This window comes from Melanotaenia boesemani, chromosome 23 (assembly GCF_017639745.1).
Source record: "Melanotaenia boesemani isolate fMelBoe1 chromosome 23, fMelBoe1.pri, whole genome shotgun sequence".
NCBI lineage: Eukaryota > Metazoa > Chordata > Actinopteri > Atheriniformes > Melanotaeniidae > Melanotaenia > Melanotaenia boesemani.
In genome coordinates, this window is record NC_055704.1 from 20,843,480 (window position 1) to 20,868,527 (window position 25,048).

At 37.8% G+C, this 25,048-nt stretch overlaps 1 protein-coding gene across 2 annotated transcripts; it reads left to right on the forward strand.

Moving 5' to 3' along the window:
- Window positions 1-241: 241 nt before the first annotated feature.
- LOC121634364 (proline-rich protein 5-like) lies at window positions 242-19,796 on the forward strand. 2 transcript variants are annotated; one of them, XM_041976928.1, is made up of 10 exons: window positions 242-419; window positions 3,420-3,502; window positions 6,083-6,271; window positions 7,883-7,963; window positions 8,995-9,101; window positions 10,870-10,961; window positions 11,039-11,179; window positions 17,894-18,038; window positions 18,501-18,794; window positions 18,915-19,796. In XM_041976928.1, exons 2-10 carry the CDS (start codon window positions 3,477-3,479, stop codon window positions 19,262-19,264), a joined length of 1,425 nt encoding a protein of 474 aa, XP_041832862.1. In that variant the 5' UTR covers window positions 242-419; window positions 3,420-3,476; the 3' UTR covers window positions 19,265-19,796. The 2 variants fall into 2 exon arrangements, with proteins under 2 accessions (XP_041832862.1, XP_041832861.1); XM_041976927.1 differs by lacking the exons at window positions 242-419; window positions 3,420-3,502 and adding an exon at window positions 4,520-4,650 and having other exon boundaries at window positions 6,092-6,271.
- The last annotated feature ends 5,252 nt before the right edge of the window (window positions 19,797-25,048 follow it).

Genomic DNA, 25,048 nt, shown 5'->3' on the forward strand with positions numbered 1-25,048 from the left:
ACGTATCTCTCTCACACACCGACCCCTGTACACCCAAAACCTTCAGAACGCACACACCTGCACGCACACGCACACACACACACACACACACACACACACACACACACACACACACACACACACACACACACACACACACACACACACACACCGCCTCGCAGTTTCACGTTTCTCACTTCCTCCCTCTCTCTCTCTCTCTCTGTCTCTCTCTCTAGTTTGCTCGCTCGCGGACAGTCTCTGACAGCTCACGCGGGGATCAACACGCACTTTATCGGAGCTTTTCACGCACTCTTCTCCGCCTGAAGAGCTGAGGCGGTGGACTCCAGCCACCTCAGAAAAAGAGTTATTTTGGGCTTTATTGCGCGATTTGAACTTGGTGATCACTTGCTCTGAAAAGGAGCAGGGAAGACAACTGGGAAGTGAGTAGAAAAATACTCAATATGAACTTATAATGAGTCGGTAAGATGTGGAAGAATATGTCTATCCTGCGTAAGAATAGCTTTTGCTTTAATTCTCTAAATGAAAATATTAATTATTTGAAGTGAAATTATCTCCTACACTCTTAAGAGGTAGGCTACTGATCTTAATGCACAATAGTTAAAACTAATGTAGGGCCCATAGCTGCCACACAGTGTTTGTCAGAGTTCTGAAAACACACAGACACTTTCCTTTTTTTCTACATCAGGACCTCCAACTTGTGGTTTCTGCTGCTGCTGCAGACAAACCTACAGAGAGAAACAGACATTTATTTTAGCACATGTCTGGTGCAGGGTTGTAATTTCCCTGTAGTGTAGCCAGCATGCAGTATTATGTGTTTGTGTGTGCTGTTTCCCAGTTAAAGTAGATTAGAGGTGTTAATTTTCAGTAGTGTGCAGGCTCTGATCTCTGTTTACAATGTAAACTGTCTGCTGCTAAGAGAGATTCAGGAAGAGGGGGACGGCTTTGGAGAGAGAAAAGTCTCGTTTTAAATGAGAAGATCACTGGTTTATTCCCTGAACTATTCATGAAAACCTGGTCAGATTCCAGAGGATGGCTGCTTCCTATCTCTCATAACCACAATCCACATAAAAATACCATTTCTAGACAAGATGGAAAATTCTGCAAAATGCTACACAAATGTCTATTACTGTGAGCAGACACAGATACGAAGATACTGTTATTTCAGTGTATTTATATTGTTTAGAAAATACCTTCCCGACCTGAGGAGTTTAAAATATAAATTTGGAATTTCATGCCAGCAACACACTCAAAAAAGAAAAAAGAAAAAATGTGAAAGAGGCAATAAAGACATGAATGTTTACTGAATAAGCATTCAGGAAGATTCTACAATCATGGGATTGGTCAGTTAGTGGTGAGGGTGTCAGGACTGGGTATAAAAGGAGCATCCACTAAAGTTTTAATCTATCAAAGCGAGGATTGGATGTAGGTCCCCACTTTGTGCTCAATTCTGTAAAATAGTCAATGATATATTTAAAAGAACTAAGATTTTTTACTTTGTGATAAGATTCAGAGAATCCGAGAAAAATTTTGTCTGTAACGTTCAAGGATTTAAACCAGAGTTGGATATGTATCAGTTGAGAGCTTTCAAGCATTAGAAACTGTCACGCCACCATAAGCAATATAGTCATATAGGCACAGGTATATCTTAGAATAAACATTTTCATTCAACATAGGCAGAAATGTAAACTGAAACTGTAATTACATGAATGCAGTTCTTTGGAGATGAGCTTGTCACAGATGGACAGAAACACAGTGGACATGTGTTCTGTGGTCAGATGAGTCCACTTTTCAGCTGTTCATGGGTTATGCCAGGTTCTGTAGAACATGGATGACTTGCATATGAATATAGGTACCAGAGATGCAAAGGTATATTTTGGAAATGTGGATATATATACGGTATCCTACTATGAAGGTACGTCTTTTCACAGGACGTCAGTGGTTATTTCAGACACATTTTGCCGCTTCGTTCTACACAAGATGGCTTTATACACACAGAGTGTAATCTTGACTGGTCTGCCTGCAGTTCAGATCTGTCTCCTGGTGAAAATGTAAAGCACATGATGAGGAGAATCAGAAAACCACAAAGCACCAAACAGCTGAAATTTTCACCAAGAATTATCTCAGATTTATTTAGGAAAATTTAAGAGTTAGCATCCTCCTTTCAATTAAAACAATTAAAACTTACTCAGACTGCAAAAGTCATATTTTCTACACCTAATCGAGTTAGTCAGTGAACACAGTGAAAATAAAGGTTCACACTAATTAATAAATTCATTTAGAAAGCTTTCCAACTTATTTGGAAATATGGTTTATAACTTTAGTGCCCTTAACCAAACCAATAAACCAATAAATAATTTCCCTGTTTGTGACCAAGTGTAATGTACCAGCGCCACAGTGAGTCAGAGACATTTTCAAGGCAGCTGATTGGCTATTCACATTCACTTTTTTATCACACACAAACAGTTGTGGCGTTGCATCTCTCTGGCCTCAAATCAGTCTCATTTACTGAGCTAACTATGACTTCTTACTCTGCACAAAAAAAAAGAAGTCATTTTTATATTGTCAATTCAAGTAAACACATCACCCGCTCGACCGCTGCTCAACCGGACAAACAGCTTTTATATAAAGCGACATCATCAAAGCATTCACAATACACTTGTCTTATAATGCTTTGAGTGATGTAACTTTGGTTACATGCATGCTTTGCAACCAAAAATTTAAAGCCACAACTGAAACAGTGAAGTAGTTTACACACACATACACACATACGCGTGTGCGCGCATACAACACGGTTTGTAAATATTGTTTTAGGCTGTTGGACCTTGGGGAAATTGTTGATTTACACTGATGTATGTCATGATAAAGCCTCAGCTGACATACATCAGTTTGATTGATTTGCCTGATGTGTGTGTGTGTGTGTCATCCTATCTGTGTGTGTGTATATTTGTGTGGGTGAGTGAATAAGCAGGGGGCATTTGAGTTTGTGGAAGGATCAGATATCCATCTCAACCACTTTACTGTAATTTGATTAGAACACTGTGTCTTGCTAGCTTGATGCAAGTCTGTGAGGGCTGATGTTGTGTCTCAGAACTACCTGACATTCTCTCTCTCTGTCTATCTATCTATCTATCTATCTATCTATCTATCTATCTATCTATCTATCTATCTATCTATCTATCTATCTATCTATCTATCTATCTATCTATCTATCTATCTATCTATCTATCTATCTGTCTGTCTGTCTGTCTGTCTGTCTGTCTGTCTGTCTGTCTGTCTATCTAAATATATATATTTAATATATATATTTATATATTTAGATAGGGGTCGGGGGGGTTGCACCTTTGTCACTCCTACTTTGAGAATAAGTCTCCAGATGTTCACTAAGTTTGGCTGGTCACCTAAATTTGTTTCCTTTCCAGATGCTGAGTCATTGGTGGCAGCTGCATGGTGGTTGTTAGCCATCTGTCAAGGCTAATATGGAACGAGAAGGCTCATTCAGAAGGTAAGACCACATGCATACACACATGCACACACACTATTCAGTCAACAGGTCCTACTCAGTACTTTTCATGCCTTTTTTTCCTGTTGTTTCTGTTCTCTAAGACAAACAAACATGGATCAAAATGAGAAATGCGCACATTCACCCACATGCATTCCTCAGTGACCTCATTCGTGCTTTCACTCATCCTCCTTTGTTTAGTAATTAGACTGCAGCCTTCCGGGTGATTCATGGTCAGAAACAAAGATTGTTTCACTTCCTGGTTGTATCAGAGCTCTTCAGTTTGTACAAATGTGCAAAAAAAGACACTTTTTGCCATCAGCAGAGGATTCTCACCTCATCGCCAACAGCAACCCTGTTTATTTTGAGTCTTGGTAGCTTCTGATTCTCTTTCATGCTCAACATCATTCATTCTTCAGAAGCATCTGAGTGAAGTATGCTTGGCTTCTGTAGCACAATGTACAACCTGAACCTTCATTTCTGAGAGAATTTGGAAACTCACTTTGACATGAGCTTTGTGTGCATGTGCGCCTGTGCGTTTGTGTGCCCACGGCTCCTGTTTCTCACTCTGACCTATTTATATAGAGCTGAAGTTAGATCCAGGTTGTCAGACTAACAAACACCTCCTCTTCCCCACCATATTATTTAGCATGTTTTTTTTATATTTTTTATCACTCTTTTTTCTCTGTTTTCTCCTCTGTCGGTCTATATTTAACAGAAGACCATTTATTTTCATATTATCATCCATCATTACAATGTCAACATTGATAATAAAACAGAGGAAACATGTAATCACAGCTTGAGCACAGCTTTTGTCTTTGGGCCTCACATAAAAAGACAGAGAGGAAGATGAAATGTGTGCCACCTTTAAATCCTTCCCCTCCCACTTGGCAGCCCTTGAACCTCAAAGAGTTCCTTTGTTTGCTTGGCACAAAAGCTCACTGGGTCACATGGTGTCCAACTGGCACAGACTGGCAAAGGGAGACAGGGAAAGAGAGGTAAAGTGGGCAGAGACGAGTAAAGTTGGGAGACTTTAAAAGTAGACGAAGAGAACAAGAGCAGTGAAGCAAAGACGGCCCTTTGTACATTAAGACTGATTTGACTCCCACAGTGATGGAGTGGGGATATGTGGTACCCTTTAACTGGCTAGAGTGAGTACATATTGTTCATGTCCGCGTGAAGAGAGAATTAATTAGCTGGTTAGAAGTTGTAAGTGTCAAAACGGAAGTTTCCCAGAATGCACAAGCTTCATTTATTGTTCTGTACCTTTACTATCATGCAGTGCAGGCTGATCTGTTGTCCAGAAAGAGCGATTGAGTCATGTTCTGTTTGAAGAAGGCTTATTTTTTATTTGATAGTTTCCATTTAATTAAAGTCCAATGTATCTTTCCATCTTCCTGTACTGTTCGTTTTACTCTCTGCTCTTTTCTTCTGTGGCTTTAATTTGATGTGTTAAGTATTTCATTCTTCTTTTTGCTCTTTATTTACTTACCTGCCTAACATCTCCCATTTCATACTTCCCTTATTTCACTGTTCCTCCTTCAGTTTGACTCCCAGTTTTCCTGAATTTACTCCCTGCACATCTCTCTCCTTATTAGCTTGTATTAACGCTAACATAAAGTAAATGCAAAGTAATCATCTGTTAATAAATACTACATTGTCAGCCTCTGAATGGTGGGAAAAGTAAAAGTGTGTTTTTATAAAGATATGGTACTTGATTGTTTTGTTTCTACTGATCTATGTGAGATTTCTATTGCTGTGATGTACTATCTCTTTTGTAGTCTTAAGAGCAAATTAATAAAAGGTGATAAAGATAGGTTTTAGATTTATGACGTATAAATAAGAAACAAAATCCTTGTCATTTGATGAACTTATAAAATTTGTGTGACCAAAAGTTTAAAATTGTATTTTTTTTTCCAATTTCTCAAAGATTTTTCATGCTGTTTTCATGCCGTTTGCATCTACTGGATATATTGTTATAAAACTGTTGCTTGATCATCTTGAGCTGATCAAAAGTTGCCATATTAATTTCTTGTTTTTATTTTTTATTTTTTCAACAAAAACAGTCCCTTTGTACCTCATACAGTAGAGACAGGTCTTCACTTTTGCCTTAATTTTTCTTAAATCTGTAAATATTCAAAGCTCTATCTCTCCTCTCTGCTATTGTCCATCTATAAAAAGATTACAATAAAATCATCCCTACAGAGCTGGATTTTTTACAGATTTGGGACAAGTGTTTGCCTCAAAGAAACCTCCAACATATCTAAGAGATTTCTTTAGGTTATTCTCAAATTTACAGATGCTAGATGTCATGTTTTGGATGGTGTCTGTACTCTAATCCATTGGTGTGCATTTGCTCTCCACAGCATTTTTATTAAAAACTGACAAAAATATTGAACAGCACAATTTATAACAATTTTAAACCTTTGAAAAGGCAGAGTACCAGTTTTGCATGTGATATCATTGCCTCCATATGTATGTTTTAAGTTCAACAGATGCTAGTATTTCACATGCTAACTGCACTTGGACATCAGCTGTTATGAGCTTGTGGCTTTACATATTTTTTTCTCTTTCTTCCTGTTGGATTTCAAGGAGCCTCCACAGCAAACTGAGGCTGGGCACCGGCTCGTCCTCTAGCCTGACTGACCTCTCGCAGCCAAAAAACCCAGCAGGAGGGGAGATGGTAGGAACAGCTGTGGGGCTGGCAGATGAGTGTAGCAGGGATAAAGGGACCCAGCAGAGGAGGGCCGGTGCCAACGCAACCTGGAACAGGTCAGTGTACTGGAGATTTGTGTGTGTTTTCTTGATGGCTTTGAACATGAGCAAGAAATAGAGAAGTTATAGCACATGCAGAAGAATTTGAGTGGATTTTTTCCCCTTAGGAAAGATGGCATTAACATCTTTAGAAAGCTCTGTTGGTACTATTTTGTACATATTGAATGGTACACACAACAAACATGCTCATAAGCATCAACTCTTTCTTCCCTCAGGGTCCGTCACTTCTCCACTTTAGCTCCATCTATCCTTCCTCCCTCTTTTCATCTCATTCTGCCTCAGAGATTCTTTTCTTCTTTGGTCAGCTTTCTGGTTGTTTTTGTTGAGTTTCTGCTTTATTTGACATGAGATTGCAGTGAGTGGAGACAAGAGCTGCCAGCTTTTGGTTGGACGGAAGGTGGCATGAACAACATGAGAAGGACTGACACCGGCTGTAAAACAAGTTCATGCCTCTCTTGATGTTTTATTATGTTTTATTTTCATCTTTACCTCCTTTTTACCAGGAGACGCTTTGGTAAACTTTAGGTTAAAAACAAGGCTCAAGCTACTTTTGGATAATTAGATGTTGGTGGTTCCAGGAGACAACTAATGCTTTAAATCCTCATTTATAAGACTTATAGTCAACTCTGAGGTTAAAGTTATTATTACATTATTAGGGAAAAAAAGAATGAAAAGTAAGTTTTTAACTGTTCTTAAAATGATATAAACAGTATTTGGAATGTTTAGAATCAAATTACACAAACTGGTTTCAGCCAGACTAGCTGTCAGACAAATGACCTCGTACTCGACTCTGGAATACTTGGGTATGCTTCGAATTTCATGGTGGGGTTGATGACTGCAAAGTGTCCAGGTCCCAAGCCCAAATCATAACCCCTCCACTACCGTGCATAACAGTTGGTATTTGGTGTTTGTGCTGATATGCTGAGTTTGGTTTTCTTCAGACATGCTGCTGTCTGTTATGGTTAAATGTCTCCACATTGCTCTCATTTGTCCAAATTACCTTGTTTCAGAAGTCTTGTGGTTTTTAAATGCAACTTTGCAAACTTAACCTGTGCAGCCATGTTTGTTTTAGTTTAATTTTCTCTTGTAAGCTTTTCAAACAAGCCATACTTTCCTTTTTACATTTTTCTTTTTTACGTTTTACTTGCTAACTGAGCTTGTGATGGACCTTCTGGGACATCCACTTTTGGGAAGGTTAAAAAAAGAAAACCTTAGAGTTTAAACAAGGCTGTGTTTTTTTTTTATATGTTTGAAGTCAGGGAAGTCAAACTCCGGCCCTTGAGTGCCACTGTTCTGCAGGTTTTAGATGTTTCCCTGCTTTAACACACCTAATACTGATGAAATGGATCCAGCAGCTTGTTGACAAGTTCTGCACAAAAACCCCTTAATTTGAATAAGGTATGTTGAAGCAGGGAAACATCTAAAACCTGTAGGACAGCGGACTTCTAGGACTAAAATCTGAGATACCTGCTTTAAGTTGATCTGTGAAACTAAAAATACAAAAATGATTTAAATAAAACATCTGTATCCAGCTCGAAGTGTAACTGTCTCTAGCGTTCACTATCCGGTATTCTGTATGCCTAAATACTTTCCTGTGTTTGTGTGCAGCATCCACAATGCAGTGATCTCAGTTTTCCAGAGGAAGGAACTGGGAGAAAATGAACTCTACACTCTGAATGAAGGTGTCAGGTTAGCTCTCCGTCATAAGTGTGTGTTTTTAGTTTGAGTTTGTTTGTGTTTGATGATTATTTAATTAAATTATTTCTGTCATTTTCAATCCTAAAATTAGTCTTTACTCTGTGTGAAACATTAGCACACGCTGCTAACATTTATACCTAAAGATTATTAGATCAAAGGGGAAATGACAGGTTGAGGTTAGAAAAAGGTCAATGCTGTGTGGTTTGTGTTTACTTTTAGTGTAGCCGGGGGCAGTTGAGACAGGGCTGTCAAAACTGTGTTGCATAAATATTACAGAACACATGCATGCACTTCCAAACAGCATACACCTTCATGTACACACATTATTTGGTGCAGTGGTTGTTCTTCTCAGCTACAGAGGAGACCAGACTAGCATGGCTGGGGGTCGTAAATATGTTGAGCTGTTGAATCTAAATTCAACAAAAGCGTCACATTATGTAATGATGCAGCAGTTTCCAGGACTGTTACGCATCTAAACTTAGATTTTAACGTCACAAAATATACAATATTCATTTTACCTCCTGAGACCAAGCATCCTCATACGAGGTCATCACATATTTGGTTGTCTGCACCCATCCATCAATCTATTTTCTACACCGCTTAGTCCAATTCAGGGTTCAAACATGCAATCACGATATTATGCATAATCAAAAATCATAAAATTCTATTTATTGGTTCCTCCTAACCCCAAATAGCTAGAAGAAATCTCTAACATGAGTCAAACTAAAGCTCAGGCCTCAGAAGGTTAATGATGTCTTGTGTGGCTAAAGATTAAACTGAACAACTGAACCGTAATACTTATCTCTGTGAGCAAATTAGCTTTTTTTTAAGTGTGCACATGTTGCTATAGCTCCTGTATTTGGGACATACATTTAAGTGTTCACAATATGTTCTTTTATTTCCTGACACAGCTGCTGTATAAACACTGTAATTTCACATTGAATCTCTTTACTGCTGTTTTTTTTTTTCTTATGGTATTGCAGATGATGTGCATCTCTTCACCACCTGTGTGTGTTTTGTAGGCAGCTGCTGAAGACTGAGCTGGGCTCCTTCTTTACGGAGTACCTTCAGAACCAGCTACTAACCAAAGGCATGGTCATACTGAGAGACAAGATTCGCTACTACGAAGGTAAACACTGGTCATGTAAAAAAATAGAAAGAAATTATAATTAAACAGACATCAGACAGATTTAAAAAAAAAACATTATTTTTGTTTTAGATTTTCAGCCTAATTATCTTTGTATTGTTTGTAGGTTTTTGATAGACATTGAACAAACATGCAATGATTGACTGGTCATGACAAACCAAAAGGGCTTATATTTGTGAATTATATGTTCAGTCTGACAACTTTATGAGATTGATGCCCACAGAGAAATGCTTCTGTTTGAGTATCCCTTCCTCCGTTCTCAGGTGTATTATCTCTTTCGTGTATTTGCATTATTTGTAGTTGTACTATGTAAAATGTATTAAATGCTTCAGAAGCACAGGGGCAGCTAGCGTGAGCTTATTTCTGCATATTAGGGCTGAAGCAATAAGAGGAGAAGGAACAAGTAAGGGCTTAAACTGAAAACACTCTTCTTTTTTTTCTTTTCAAAAAAAAAAAAACAGTTGCCACAAGATTTCAGAGAAGATATTTTTTTCTCTCTTTTTTCTACACAGAGCATTTCCATTATCTTGTTAGACAGTAAAAACCTGAACCTGTGATACACAAACACATCTTATCTGTAACACATGACCTGTTTGAGTCAAATAGCACCCATGCTGGAAAAACTCTCAAAGATTTAATTTCTTTACATTTTTGCATCTAATCCACCCTGAAAACATTGCTGTCTCATGTTAAAAAAAAACAACGTTATTTACAAGGTTAAAACTGAAAGCACCAAACCGCTAAGAGGATAAACATCCCTGTTGTCATATGATCCATGAATTGTGTATCTTGGCTGCAGCTCTGAGACATTAGAACTAATAAATACATTTGTAAAAATTAAGTTTGGGCAAGAGTTATATAAATATTAGCTTAAACGCTTAAATAAGTTATTAATGCTCATCATTTTTTTTTTAACATTTTAAAGGAATTTCAACAATTTCCAGAGAAGAAAAATAACTTGCTGTCCTGTGTTCAGCTCTGAATTTGATATATATATAAATATATATATATATATATATTTTTTTGCATTATCAGCTATCAGTGACTCCTGACATTGAAAAAAAGTGTTCTCAGAGGCGTTGATTCGTTTCAGGGGAACTCCAAGGTTTTTTTTTCTTTTTTAAATCATGTCGAGTCTCAGATACAGCAACAGGGAAAAATAACTGACTAAAATACTAGATGTAAAGTTAACCTACGAGTTAACCATTGGTTTGAGCTGTGAAAATGTGACTTTATCTCTCTCTACTGTGACCTCCAGCGAAGGACATTTTTCTAACACACACAGACAGAGACCCTCTAGAGGTGAAAACAAAGGATAAACTGGGCGGGGGGCATGATTCTGCTCTCTGTTGTGGTAGAAGTGTGACATTTCTTTGAAGCACCTTTGTGAGGACAAAATGCTCACAGTTACCCACACACAGACAACATGCACACACACCAAGTGTGACAGATTCTCAGTGCTGTTGTCACAGCAACCAGACAGGAAGTGATCCTTTACGTCAATATAACATTTAGGCGGTGAGAAATGAAAGATAAGAAAGACCACAGAAACTTGCAAGCCCATTGTTGAGACTTTATTCCGTAGTGTCCAAATATGAGTTTGAGTCAGGCAAGGTCAAGAGGTTCCTCTTAAATCTCTTTATTTAAAGCTTCTTATCAGATTCAGTGAATTTGTACTAAAGCTGAAATTCCCACTGCAATTAAAAACAGATAAATAGTGTTTTATCCTATTCTCCTGGTTGCATCATAGGTCAGAAGTTGTTGGACTCTCTGGCTGACACGTGGGACTTCTTCTTCTGTGATGTTCTGTCCATGCTGCAGGCCATCTTCTATCCTGTTCAGGTACTCGCATCCAGGTTCACATCCTTCCTACTCATAAAAGCTTTGTTGCATTGACACTTGTTTGTATGTGTCTTCAGGGAAAAGAGCCATCAGTGCGTCAACTGGCTCTTCTCCACTTCAGGAACATCATCGCCCTCAACCTGAAGCTGGATGAGGCACTGTGTCGACCTCGAGCCAGAGTCCCTCCCTCCATCATCCAGATGCTGCTGATACTACAGGTACACACACTGTTATCCACACACAGCCTTAATAAAGGGGTGTGGGATGCCGGAAGAGCTACAATGAGGCAGCGTGGAGGGCAGAAACTGAGGCTGAGATTTTTCTTGTAAACAGATCCCACAGGAAGTAATCACAGTGTGAACACAGAGCACAGTTGTCTTCCCATGACCACTCTCTGCACCCTCCCTGCATTTCAGTTTGTCTGTGTGACCTTTTCATGTTTACACTGGCATTTAAAGCAACAACATCCTCACAAAGCCAGCGATAATTATAAGCTTACTAGTTTGAATTGAAATTAATGAATAGTTTTAAATGTTTGACTCATTTTGCTTGTAGTAGAATACATTTTCTGTCCATTTATGTTTATTTCATATTAGAGTTTGCATTTGATGTTTTAGTTTTAGTTTTTTGTTGTTTTTTTTTTATAGTGTCTTGCAAATAAGTAACTGGAACCAGCTCTTTATTGCAATCTTGTGAAGTGGTTGTGCACACCAGTTCAATGTTTTACAGAAGTGAGATTTTCTGCCTCCCTGGTTGGCTTTGATAAGGGTCTATTGAGCCAAGGTCAAGCCAGCTGAAGTAACTACATAAACTTTCCTCAGCTGAGTTAAGATCTCAGTCAATTACTTTTTTCTTTCTAATCTTTGTGTCTGACACCAGCGTGGTGTTTGTATCTTCACTGAAGGGAAAAATGTAAAAGGAGAAATACTTCTTTCATTTCATTACTGATCATTAACATACACATCCAACTCATGTGGCATGTTAAAGCATTTGGAACTATGGCATCAGGAGATCAGTGATCTAGTTCTCAGATGATGGCAGAAAGTCTTGTTTCTGAGTCATACATCAGAGGAGGCCAGATATAAAATGCCAGACAGACACATAAACGGAGATATCTTGGGAATATTTAGGTCTTGCTGAAGACAAAAGGCAAAAAAAAAAGGTTAATTTTGGGAGATATTCATTTCTACCTTTAGAAGTTTTTCCCCTTGCTTTTCTAATGGAGAGATCTTTAATCATTCTTATCACGTTCAGAGACAGGTAATTCAGTCTGTTTTGGCCCATTTCTTTCAGTATTTTTAATTAATCAGTTTAGAAAAAGATAGCTCTCCGCTGGTATTAGTTACAGGTAGAGTCATGAATAGTCTCAGCGCTATGTCAACATTGTAGTCTATTTCCTCTTAAAAGCTGCAGAAGTGCCCTTGTTCATGTGTCCTCATTTTCTTTAATAAATTGTTTGAACTGGCCAAGTTCGTTGACAAAAAGTCCTCCTCCAGATCACCTGGATTTTTCTTCTGGAGATTAGCCGTTGTTGTGCAAAGATCTTGCGTAGAGATGGATGGAATCCCTGTGGTCCGGTTCTGCAGAGTCTGTCTCACATTCAGTTTCATTTGACTCATCTGCATGTTATTTTTTTCTTTTCTCAGCTTGTGTGTGTTCACTCTGTAGTTTTGGGACACAGTTAGGACCATGTTTTGTGCATCACTTTCAAAGCTGAATCGTGTAGAAGAGAAACAACGTAATTCCTCAATAAACTGATCAAGTTAACAGCATCACATAAATCTAGTTCAACTGAAAGCATTGCACGTTGCTGTTGCAAAGAAAGGTATTCTCCAGTTTTTCCATCTTCATGTAGTGTTCTGGCTTCAGTTAGATTTTGATTTAGGTCATAACTTTTGCGGTGACTCCCGAATTTTGCCGTAGTTCTGGCACAGAGCTTTTGTTGCCAGTGCATGTGCCGACCATCAGACAGACTTTTTAATATCATGGGCTGTGAGGTTTAGGTTTAGTTTTACTATCCTGTAGGTTCGTTGTCTTGTCTGGCTCTTTAATGTGAGCTTGCAAGCCACTGTAAATACCAAACACGTTGGCAGCATTATCATAACACTGGCCCCGGCAGTTATTGATATCAGGGCCCATATCTTGTAGAACATCAAGAACAGACTGGCAAAGGGACTCTCCCGATGACTGTTGATAGGAAGAAACTTAAGAAAATGCTCTTCAACGCAACTATCTGGTGACATATGTTGCATTATGAATGTGAGCTGGGTGTGTGTAATACCTGGAGTCAAATCAACACTGATCTAAAAGCACTTTTTATCTGACTGATTATCTCCGCGAGGACCTTCTCCCCCATCAGTTCAATAAACTCTCAACACAAAGACGGTAAGAGGGCGCTCCCTTGCCAGCATTGACACATGTTTTTCTTTACTCACTAATAACTTCCAAATTACCCATAAAGTTTCCACTGTCAGGTACCCCAAAAGTTTCATTATGTCTCTGAAAAGCAGTCCTCTCTGCCAAAAACGTTACCACTGCAACCACCCTCTTGAGGACCTTCGGTCCAGTACTGACATTCATTGTGAAACTTTTTTCTCAGTTCTGAATCTACACACTCAACATCAGCACAATGCATAACACTATGGAGCATCTCCTACAAACTGAAACCCTGCAAAAAGCTTTTGTTGCTGTCCAGCATTCACTTCTTTAGTTAAAATTAGTCCTCAATGCTGACAAGACTAAGCTGATGTTGTTTTCCAATAAGAAGGTGCCCGAAACTATTCCAGTAGTGTCCACTCTTAGGAAAATGTCATAGAGGTGGTTCATGAATACAAGTACCTCGGAGTCTTGATTGATGACTCCTTCACTTTTAAACCACACATAGAAGAACTTGTGAAGAAACTAAAACTTAAATAGTTTTTTTTGTTCTGTAATAAGTTGTGTTTTTCTTTTAAAGTAAAAAAAGCGTCTTGTCATTTCATCTGTGCTAGATTATGATGACCTCTTTTATATGAATGTTTTGTCTTCTTGACTCATCATGTGACTTGTACTCACGAGTGGGATGGCCCTTTCTGGCCACTAGGAGGCAGGGTCATTGGTACAAGGTTATGCTTGGTATACTGCCTCCCTTTATTTGTGCTTGCATAACAACAGAGAAGTGTTGATTCGTGTTCCTTATGATCAGTTGATCAGTTGTTGCTCTTTGTTCCTTTTGCCCACACAGAGCCCGGGAAGAAAGCCTTTGTTCACGCAGCTCCTTTTGCTTGGAACATGTTTGCAGAAAGGCTGAAAATTGACTGAGCTATTGCCCTTAAATGCCTTTAAAGCTGAAAGCATCAGAGACTGCCTCAATAACTTGCAATTGTTTTTTATGACCTGTGTTATATTAATGTTGTTTGAGTGTTGTAACTGTGTGGAATTTTTATTGCCTCATAGACAGCACTCCCTTGGAAAAGAGGTTTTTATTCCCGTAGGACTTTCATGGTTAATTAAAGGTTAAATGAATAAAATAAAAAGTTACCATGGCCTTTATGTGGCTCTCTGATCCTTCATGTTCAGCGAGGCATGTAGCTGCAATTTTCCAGTCACTGTAGCCTGCAGTGAGTGCAGACTGTTGATCTCTCACAGGGACTCACAACGGCTGGGTCATGGCTAATTTCTGGAGTGTTGGTGGCATAGCCTAGCAGTGTTCCACACGGGTCAAGTGTCAGTCCAGACCCCTGACCTGAGTGAGATGGCTGTGAGGTGTTATGGCACCTATCTTAGCTAAAGTCTGTGCTGTGGCTAGCGGTAGGTGATAAAATTTTGGCAAAGTCTACAGTTGCAGTCGTTTGAGCGGCTCCAGTGTTTGTAATGGGCCAGTAGTGGTCAAGGTTCAAGATCTTCTGGCCAATGGGGGCCCTCTACACACTTGAGGCCCTAGGCTGCAGCCTAGGTTAGTCTGTGCATTAATCCACGCCTGGTGGTCATTGAAGGAAAAGGGAACGGTTTCTGTGACTTAGAAGTTAAGCAAGGCTCTCTTGTTAGATTTAACTTGGAATATTGGTTTCATTTAAATACCATAGAACATATCCATTAATGATTAATGGTTTTACATCTTCATTTTCCACATTTGGTTTTGAAGACTTCTGGCTGTGGAAAAATTCCACTTAAAAGGCAATGTTCATAGTTTATCAAGGAGGAAACAAACAAATCAAAGAATAAACATTAAACTGTGTGAGATAAATTATTTATTGGACACAGGTGAGATGCTGTTCTGGCTGTGAATGAGCGAGTTTTAAATGTGCCCTCAAGTGTGTGTGTTTGAATGCTCTGAGTCTGTGAGAGGACGTCGGTTTGTGTTTGCTGTAGTTTGTGGTGACTCAATGACCCAAATCTGCTCCTTCCAGATTAAGATTCAGACAGAGAGGGCAAAGACACTGAGACAGAGTCAGGTACTGTTGATAAAAAATACTAAAAGAACATTTTAAAAAAGGAGCAATAAGTCTACCAATATAACCTTTGTGTTTGCTCATGATAAATAGCACATGCCTGGAAGAAAAGCAGAGACAAACAGCAGAGTGAAAAGTATGAAAGAAGACATGAAAGTAGGGCAGCTAAATGTATAAGAAAGATCAAATTCAGCTCCGAATCGAAGCTGTTCTGCTAATTCTTGTTTGCATCTGTTAGTCATTTCCCTTTTATTCTGTTTTGGACTCTATGACGCCAGTTCACTGAAGAGTATTCATGTGGTTTGGTTCTGTGCTGTGGTTTTCATGCATGGGCTCAGTGACTCAGAGTATTGAAACTTGATTGATCTCTCTCTTTTTCTTTCTTTCTTCTTTTTTTTTTTTTGTATTTCAAGATGCTCAAGTGAGGTCCATATGTGTCATCTCTTAGTGTAAGAAATTTGTGGAACAAACTGTGTAATTCACCTTAAACTGTATGGTGTAAAGTCTACATCAGCTAAGTTTGGGGTCTGAGCCCTACAGTTAGGACCCCCAAAATGGCTCAAATCCAGCAAACTAAAAGAAATAACTTAAGTCAGTAATGAGAAGATGTCAGATCTGTCTTCTGCCTGCAGTCAAGTGACCACACATGTGGAGTATTTGGACCAGTTCTTATGACTTATTGACGATTGTTGGGACTGGAGAGCTTCCTGGGATTTCTTTCTCTAGTTGTATCAGTGTTGAAAAGATTTATTTGCAGGCTTATGTTTGGAATAGGAATGTTGTGATTATAGATTTTCTTGGTACGATTACTGTCAGAAAAGTAACACAACTTTACAATAATTGTGCTTATTGTGTGTTAATTACACATTAAAAATGAGTAAAATTACATGAACATTCCTCATAAATCTATACATTTAGTTTATTTCTGTCTTTCGATGCCAACATAACAAAATAAAAAAGAGACAAAGTTATGAAAAAAAAAAAAATCCAATTCCAACAAAACCGCCTCTGCTCTGTAAACAATAAATAAATTCCACATATTATCGCTAGATTTCTAGGCTACAGGACCTCTACCTGGACTTGGGAGATTTTTTTCTGTAAACTACATTATATATATATATATATTTCTTTTTTTTTAAACGACACACAGGGGGGAAAAAAAACCCATCTAGCTTCCATTTGAATCATACAAATTAAAGTACAAGTACATATATTTTCCTACACAAAAAAATAAACCACCCAACAAGAATGAATTTATATGTTTTCTGGAGAGAAAACCTTTCTCTGCCGTACTTTCCCAGTCCTGCATGCCTCCTTTACAGCTAACATAGAACAAAACAAAGCAGCACGAGCAGTAACATGCAGGTGTGGAATTACTTTGTTTTTTCTGTGCACGACTCAAGCTTATCTACCTTTATAGTTAGGAGTCTTTTTTTGTAAGGTAACAATGCTGAGGGATCTTTATGATTACTTAATCATGGCGTTTAATTAATTGTGAAATTAAGTTATTGTGACATCCTTAATTTTGGGATCATCACCCTGTTGCAAAATACAATTTTAGCCAAACTTTATCTGTCAGACATCTGAATGTGGGATACTTTGGTATATAGTGGATATCATGGCGCTGCAGAACAAGCCCAAATCATTATCCCTCCACCACTGTGCTGGACAGCTAGTATCAGGTGATGGTGCTGATATGATGCGTTTGGCTTATAGCAAACATGTTGTGTGACTTATGGCAATATTTTTCCACTTTGGTCTCATTTGTCTAAATTAAACTGTTCCAGAAGTGTTATAGTTTGTTTAGATGCAAATTTGCACACCTTGTAGTCATGAACTGTAAGATTTAACATGCTAACTGAAACCCTTACACTCTGAGAAGTAGGTCTTGGGTTTTTTTGTTTTGTTGTTTGTTTGTTTGTTTCATTGAGCATTGCATGAGCTGACCTTGAGGTGATATTGCTGGGAAATCCACTCCTCCTCTTTAATGTTTTCCACTTGTGAATAATCTGTTCCTTTAGAATGAAATATATATAATATTTTTATATGGTCTTTGCCATGGGTTGCAGCATTTTGCTAAGCTCCTTTGTATCTTTTCATTCTACACATTTTCCTCTCTTTTGTTTTATAAAGCGGTTTAGTCTGTCTCTACAACTAAGCAGGGCTTTGTTGTTGACATTTCTTATTATATTGTGTGATTATATTTGTTTAAACAAGGCTGGTATTATGGCCAAATTCCCATAACACTTTACTGAATATCTTCCATTCTAACAATGTAAACCTCATTATCTTTTAACATAAATTTCAACAAGCTTAATGGAGATCTTTCATTGTGCTCATGTTCAAATTCTTCCTACAATTCCAGAAAGTCAAATTTCTTCCTTTCATTTCCCTGGAAATTTTTTACCGTATGAAAAGTTTCCATTACTAAGAGACTGCGTGCAGGAGTTGGATGCCAACATAAACCTAAATTTGTGTGTGTATTTTTCATTTTTCATTCAGGGTGTTCACGAGTCTAAAGGTGTGACAGATGACTACCTTCGTCTGGAGTCCCTCATCCAGAGAGTGGTCTCTCCCTACCTAGGGACTCACGGTTTATTTTCCACAGACGAATCCTCCAATTTGCACTGCTCTTCCTGTCTGTTGGGTATGTGTGTGTTTGTTTGTCTTTTGCAAGGGAAGGCAAGTTTATTTGTATAGCACATTTCACGTACAAAACAATTCAACTTGCTTTACATAAAACATTAAAAGCATCCAGCAGGGTGCAAAAGAAGCATTAAAAAGCACAAAAAAAACAAAACAAAAAGAAACAAACTCATATTAGGACATGATTTAAAGGGTGTGCAAAAATTATAACTGAATATATAAAATAATATAAAAGAAATAAAAATGTAAATGATCAAAAGCTAACAGCCGTCTGGATAAGTTAAAATATACAGATTTCATGCATAGGCGCATGAATGTTCCACAGCACAACAGCTAAACATGCTTCTCCTTGTTTAGTCTGGACTGGTCTTGTATGTGCACAAAAATATCCCATGAAGATGTTTTCAAATATTCCAACTACTTTGTACTTCAGCTCCTCTGTGATGTTTTCTTGCAATTATAGAAAAGCGGCTACAGCGCTCCTTGGCCCCTAAACCAAGCAACTCACCTACTGCCAAGAACCCGGTGGTCCGTTCTAAGAGCTACAATGTTCCCATGCTAACTCCTGTGGTAGAGTATGACATAGACTCCCCAGCAGGAGGTGCCACGGGCATCAGACGTCACTCCGTGTGTGAGATGCCGTCTTGTGTGGAGGAGAGCAGCCCTATGGCTAGGTCTGTCTCCGAGGTCGATAACTCCAGCACATCCAGGCTTGCCAACCACTCCCCAGCTTCTACAGCCTCTGCTGCACTTTCAGGTAGGTCAATCAGGAAGCCCAGTTTGATTTAAATCAGCTGGGTAACAGAGGTTTCTACTGTACATTAATTTTTATATAAAGATATGAACACTGTATCTCTATTCTACTTTTTTTTTGCAGACACTTTAACCTCCGTCCAGGAGTCCCACCTCAGATATTCAGACAGTCCAACCTCTTCCCCAACTCCCCCGCCTCAGCACCCCTCCCCCTCCATTCTCCCTGACCCTTCCCCGGGTGATGACTCTCACTGTGCCGGTTCACTAGAGTTCGACTCCCCCTCGTCCTCCAAAGTCCTGACACAAGACACCAGCTCTGGACCCAGCCCGGCGTCCAGCCCAGACATCATGATGGACCACATCACAGAGTCTTTGGACTCAGAGCAGGAACACGACATCTTTCTGAACCTCTCCTACCACTGTTCTGGAGACTCAACACACAGCAGAGACAGCAACAGGCAGAGTGTGGCCTGACACACACCTCCTGTTTATGATGTAAACACTGCTGAGCTGTGACGGACGCTCCTCATGCCGCGTGACACCTCCTGCTGTTTTCAAGACACACTAGATCATCAGGGAATCTTTCAAACTGAATTATTTTTCTTTATAACCTTGTATCACTAAAAACAAGTCATCATGACCATTTTTGTCTCCTATACGTTAAGAAAAACTGAAAATAAAATGCAGCCACTTGGGTCAAATTAAAACTTTTGTTATATGAAACCAATATTTTTTATTATGAAAATATTCAGCTGAGTTTTGCAGCAATTTATAGATAAAGTTGGAGCAATGTTTTTATTTGTTTGGTTTAGAAACTTGAAGTTTTTAAATAATTACTATTTCATCAACCTTATGTGTCAAGACATGTTTTGACATTTGATTATTATGCTGTTAGTAATGTCTTTAAACATTCTTAGATGTTAATTAAAGGCTATTTTATGAGATTGGGTTGGGGGTTGTCCCAAAGTAAATGTGCATTTCAATTAAATTAACATATTTTCTCGTTTGTTTGTTTGTTTGTTTGTTCACAATAAGGCCAGCTGAGATCCACATGTTAAAACTCTAAACAAGGAAAAACATTACACATCGGACAAAAATCCTTCTCAACTGTCAAAAAGTTCCTGTTTCTGTACAAATGCAGCCTGTTAACCTTAAACAGCCAGTTCAACGTGCTAAGTATTAATTAATCAGATGTGTTGTTTTATGTGAAAATAGTATTCCCAGTTTCTGAATAACTACTTCTCAACATAATAATTAGTGTTTTCAGTTTAATCGTTTTTATTTGGACCACTAATATTAAACATTGTGTTAGAGAAAAGTCTGCAGACACTGCCACCCAGAGTCATTTTATTTAATGTGCAAAGTACGTTTGCTGTTTTTCTTTACTTTGAGACTATTTGATAGTTCAGCACAAATGATGGCAAAAGAAGGGAAACTACAGAATAGCCCTTTAAACCTGAAGGATGTGATTAGATACACCTGTGAGGGGGGGGAGGGGCTTAGCTCAAGCATTGTGAAGCAAAGAGGACGAACAGCATGAACTTCTCCCCCTTTTTTAAAAATGCTGAGACATTTTTAGTCTAAAAACAAACAGTTATTTAAATCACAAGATGTGTGGCAGCATTTTATTCCAAGAACCAGATGGATTTCCTGAGCAACTTGCTGGCAGAGCGCCAAACACTGCAGAAGGTTTGTGTTGATGTTTTCTCCTCTAGTCCTGCTTGAATTTGACATTTAAATGATCCCAATGGAAGCTGAGTCTCCTTCAGTCCGAATATGTGCCATTAACTCTAGTTGAAGTTTTAGGATAAAGTTGAAATTGGTTGTGTTTATATTTCCTGGGATGGACAGAAAAATGTGTCCATGGAGTTTGATTACTGCAGGTTTATTCATTATTTTAGCTTTAAAGAATATTTAATTCCTCTAAAAAATTCAGTTGTCTTTGAGTCATGAAGAGATTGTAACAGACCTTTTTACCAAAAGATTATTGTTTTAAAGATTTTTAATGCATTAATAACAAGCTTTTGGTTTTAGATGAATTGGCAATTAATGAGGAGAGTTAATTATTTTCTAGAAATATTTTTTCTTTTTTTTCAATCTTAAAAAGCAACATGTCATCATATTTTTAGCTTTGTAAAAACAGAATATTTTTATATCGTAGAATACCATTTTAATAAGAAACACAGTAACTTTTCATTTTGGAAGGAATTTTAGTTAAAATGTATTGCACCAGATTAGATGTAGCTCCAAGATGTTATCTTAACACAAAACATAACACAAAATAAGAAAATTCGTGTTTTGTCAAGTATTTCTCCCCTTTTGATATTTAACTGGTGTTGTATTATACACAGTTGGAGTCGCTTTTACATCGAGGTGTAACTTTTATGGATTGTGCTTTTGTGGAATGAATAATAGAGCTAAACATGTTGGTAGTGCCCCAGTCTAAAATCCCCTGCGATTTTATCCTGTTATGTTCAACACGCTGCAGTGCAGGGTTGTGTTTATGTCCTGACCGAGGAGCAGCTCTTCAGCTTGAATCCCTGCTGATGACCAGTTTGCTGCATTTAGTTCTCCTGTGCTTCATTCCTGCTTTTCTATCCCATTTGTCCACTTAAAAAAATTAAAGCTGATATTGTTTGATGTTTGTATTTAAACAAAATGACTTACAAAAACTACAAAAAAAAAACATAAATATATATATATATATATATATATATATATATATGCACTGCCTCTAGCACCACATGACAGCACCTGGGTCCAACTCAAAGCAGTCTATCACTTAATTATTATTAATTATTATGTCCCATCTTGTTTGAATTCATGCTTGTGTTGTTCTTACTCTCAAATGTAAGTCGCTTTGGATAAAAGCGTCTGCTAAATGACTGTAGAATAGAATAAAGACAAAAATAATCATTTGTCAGATGTTGTAGAACACTTTGATGTCATGGTGGTGATTTTAATGCTGTGGCTGTCTGGTTCATGTTATATGATGTTATAAAAATCTTTTTAAAAATGATTCTTAGCAAGGCAAAGGAATTGTTGTTTGGTGACATGTGATTTAAAATATAATGACAAATGATATCAATATTATAAATTACTAACAACTAATTCAAATAAACATATTTCTGTTGCAGTGGATGAACCAAACCATATAAATCTATTTTAAAAAACAGTAAAACAAATCTATTTATGAAAGCACAAACTTACTGATTGCACACATAAATCCGAGACTGAGGCCAAACCAATGATTTTTACAAGAATAATAAATATCTGCTGGCACAGAATTAGCCACCTGAGCAAACATGGACGTGTTCCACTACATGACTCGAGGATATTTACACTGGAACTGGAAAACATTTGAAAATAATTTGTACTTTAGTTGAAGTTGTTTAGATTTTATTTAGAAGTAATCAGAGGTGTGTTTATTTGGCCCTTATGGATGCAATGAAAAGAAAACATGATAAATTTGACCAAAACTAATGAATGAATCTCCAACTGAACACTGCTTACTGGCCGCTTTGTTGGGTAGGTGTTGAATCTTTCCTCAGAAATCTTGCTCCATATTGAAATGATGGTATCACACACATCCCAAAGATGCTGGAAAGAGATCTGGCAACTGTGGAGGCCAGTGGAGTACAGTAAACTCACTGCCATGTTCAAGAAAGCAGTTTGAGATGATTTGAGCTTTGTGACATGGTTCATTATCCTGCTGGAAGTAGCCATCAGAAGATGCTACACTGCGGTTATAAAGGGATGGACACGGTCAGTAACTATACTCAAGCGGGCCAAGAAAACATCCTCCACACCATTACACCACCAGCTTGAACCATTAATACAGCAGGACAGATGCATGTTTTCATGTTGTTTCCACTAAATTCTGAGCCTGCTTTCTGAATGTGGACCTGAAGTAAAGACTCATCAGGCCAGGCAATGTTTTTCCATCTTCTATTGTCCAGTTTTGGTGTTTAGAGATGCTATTCTGCAGACTTTGGTTGGAACAAGTGGTTGTTTGAGTTACTCATGCTTTTTGTTTTTATCATCTCAAACCAGTCTACCCATTCTTATCTGGCTGTAAACCCTAGAAATGACTGTGTGTGAAATATCTATGACTACTAGGTTTGCACTTTTATTGAGCTGTCAGAAATGAGGTTTTCTTTTATCTAAATAAGAATTTAATTACCTTGCGATCTCTAACAACATTAAAATATAAATCCAAGCTTAGCTGCTAACAGCTTTTGTAGCAATTAACCCCCAAATCTAGAAGGAATTAAACAAAACTGGTATGATTTAGATGTTCTTTAGGTGCAGTTTAAATATTTATTAGTTTAAAATTCAGAATACAAAATGCTGCCCAAGTGCACTGCTTCGATATGACCACTTGGGGGCGCCAAAAATAGAAAAGTTCAATTTCACAGTCCTTCCATTAGAATCTGACAAACTCATCACATGTTGTGACCTCACATTTACGCTGGTTACTAAAACATGGTGAGCTCCTGAACTTTGTAAACTACATCTGCATTAAGACGTTGAGACACAGTAGTGCAGACAAAGAACATGTTTTTTATTTAACAAGGCACAAAAAACTGCTTATTTATTAAGGAAAGAAGATTATGAATATGAAATAGCTTCCTTGTTAATGCATTGCTATATTTAGTATGTACAAAGATCCTTCATTTACTTCAGTAAAAGGCAGAAGTGAAAAGTTATCAACTATTTATATGTGAATAAAATATTGAAGCATAAATGATTTATCAAATAAATGAATTTGAACACAAGAACATATCCTGATGTGAATATTGTAAATTTCTGGTGTCAGAATTGGTTTTGAATTTGTTATAAACCATTATGTTGATCCAAAACTGAACATCTTATAGAATATTTTACAAACAAATAGAGAAAGAAATGAACTACAGATGCAGTCTGTCATATCTGGCAACTTTTAAATTTTATCTATCTATATATAAAATATATAATTTACTTTTTTTTTCTTTTTAGTTTGCTGAACTGAAACATTACTGCTGTCTTGTAAGCCAGTCCCGCAGCCCTCACAACCAACAGGTGCTAAACTAAAAGTTTTTTGTGTCCCCCAAGGTGAAGTTCGAAGCCCAAGCATGGACCGCAGCCCCATGGTTAACAATCACTGAGCCAGACGACATCCCCCACTCCAGGTGAAATTAGGTATTTGGATATCCTTTGTGTGAACCTCTCAGGGCTTTCACGAATGAACTAAATAATCATTTAGAATATAATATGTACTGTTTCTTACTTACACAAAGAAAATAGATTGATATGTCTTTCCAGCAAGCATTGCGAGCTGCGTTTATTGTTACTAATGATGCATGAGAGCCATGAGGAGAGTACGTGAGTGCGTGCGTGTTGTCATCAAACCCTGCTCACAGAGGGGGAAAACTGGATCAGACCATCCAAGATGAGGCATCTTATTTTTCTGAATGCCAGCCTGCACTGAGGACATTAATGCTGCTTTGAGTTTGGTTCTTGTTCTGTTTTGTGTTTGCTTGTTTTTGTTCATTTGTGCAATATAAGATTTTTGTTGAGATAGTAAACAAAAGTAATCAGAATCAGAATCAGAAATACTTTATTAATCCCTTGCAGGGAAATTCATGAAACGTAAGTGGTTTTGTATCAGAATAAATGCACAAAAGGAGGCAAATATAAGGCTTCTCGTCAAAATGCTGAACACAAAAGGATTTTCAAAACACAATTCATTCATTTTTGAGAAGTTAATGTAAATTATAGGGCTAAAAAAAAAAAAGATGCTAAATTAAGAGCCATTCGGGAACCAAAGGAGCTGGCTCTCTGAAAAGAGCCGAACATCCCATCACTCAAATTTGTTACCACTTTCAGCACTCTCTGAACCACACTTCCTGATTTCAAAACGTCTTCAGTCAGTTTCATACTGCCACCTGTTGTTCTAACATGCAAACAACCACCTATCATTACATCCCCTTTCTAGAGGATTTAAACATGACTTTCTGAATGTAAACTGTTGTGAACATTAAAAGCGTTAACCCCAAAACAACATTCCATTATTCAAAATGCCATAGTTATCTTTAAACACAAACATCTTTAACATATTTTGCTTTTATTCTTGCTCTGTGAGTCTCTTTGGCTGCTTTTTGTCTGCTTGATCTTGTTCTGATAAAAGGCAATCTTGGCAGCCTTTAGACTGGATGTGGAAAAATGCAAGTTTTTGCCGGTGCTCGGACAAGTCAGTGTGCTCTTTTGATTTGCAAC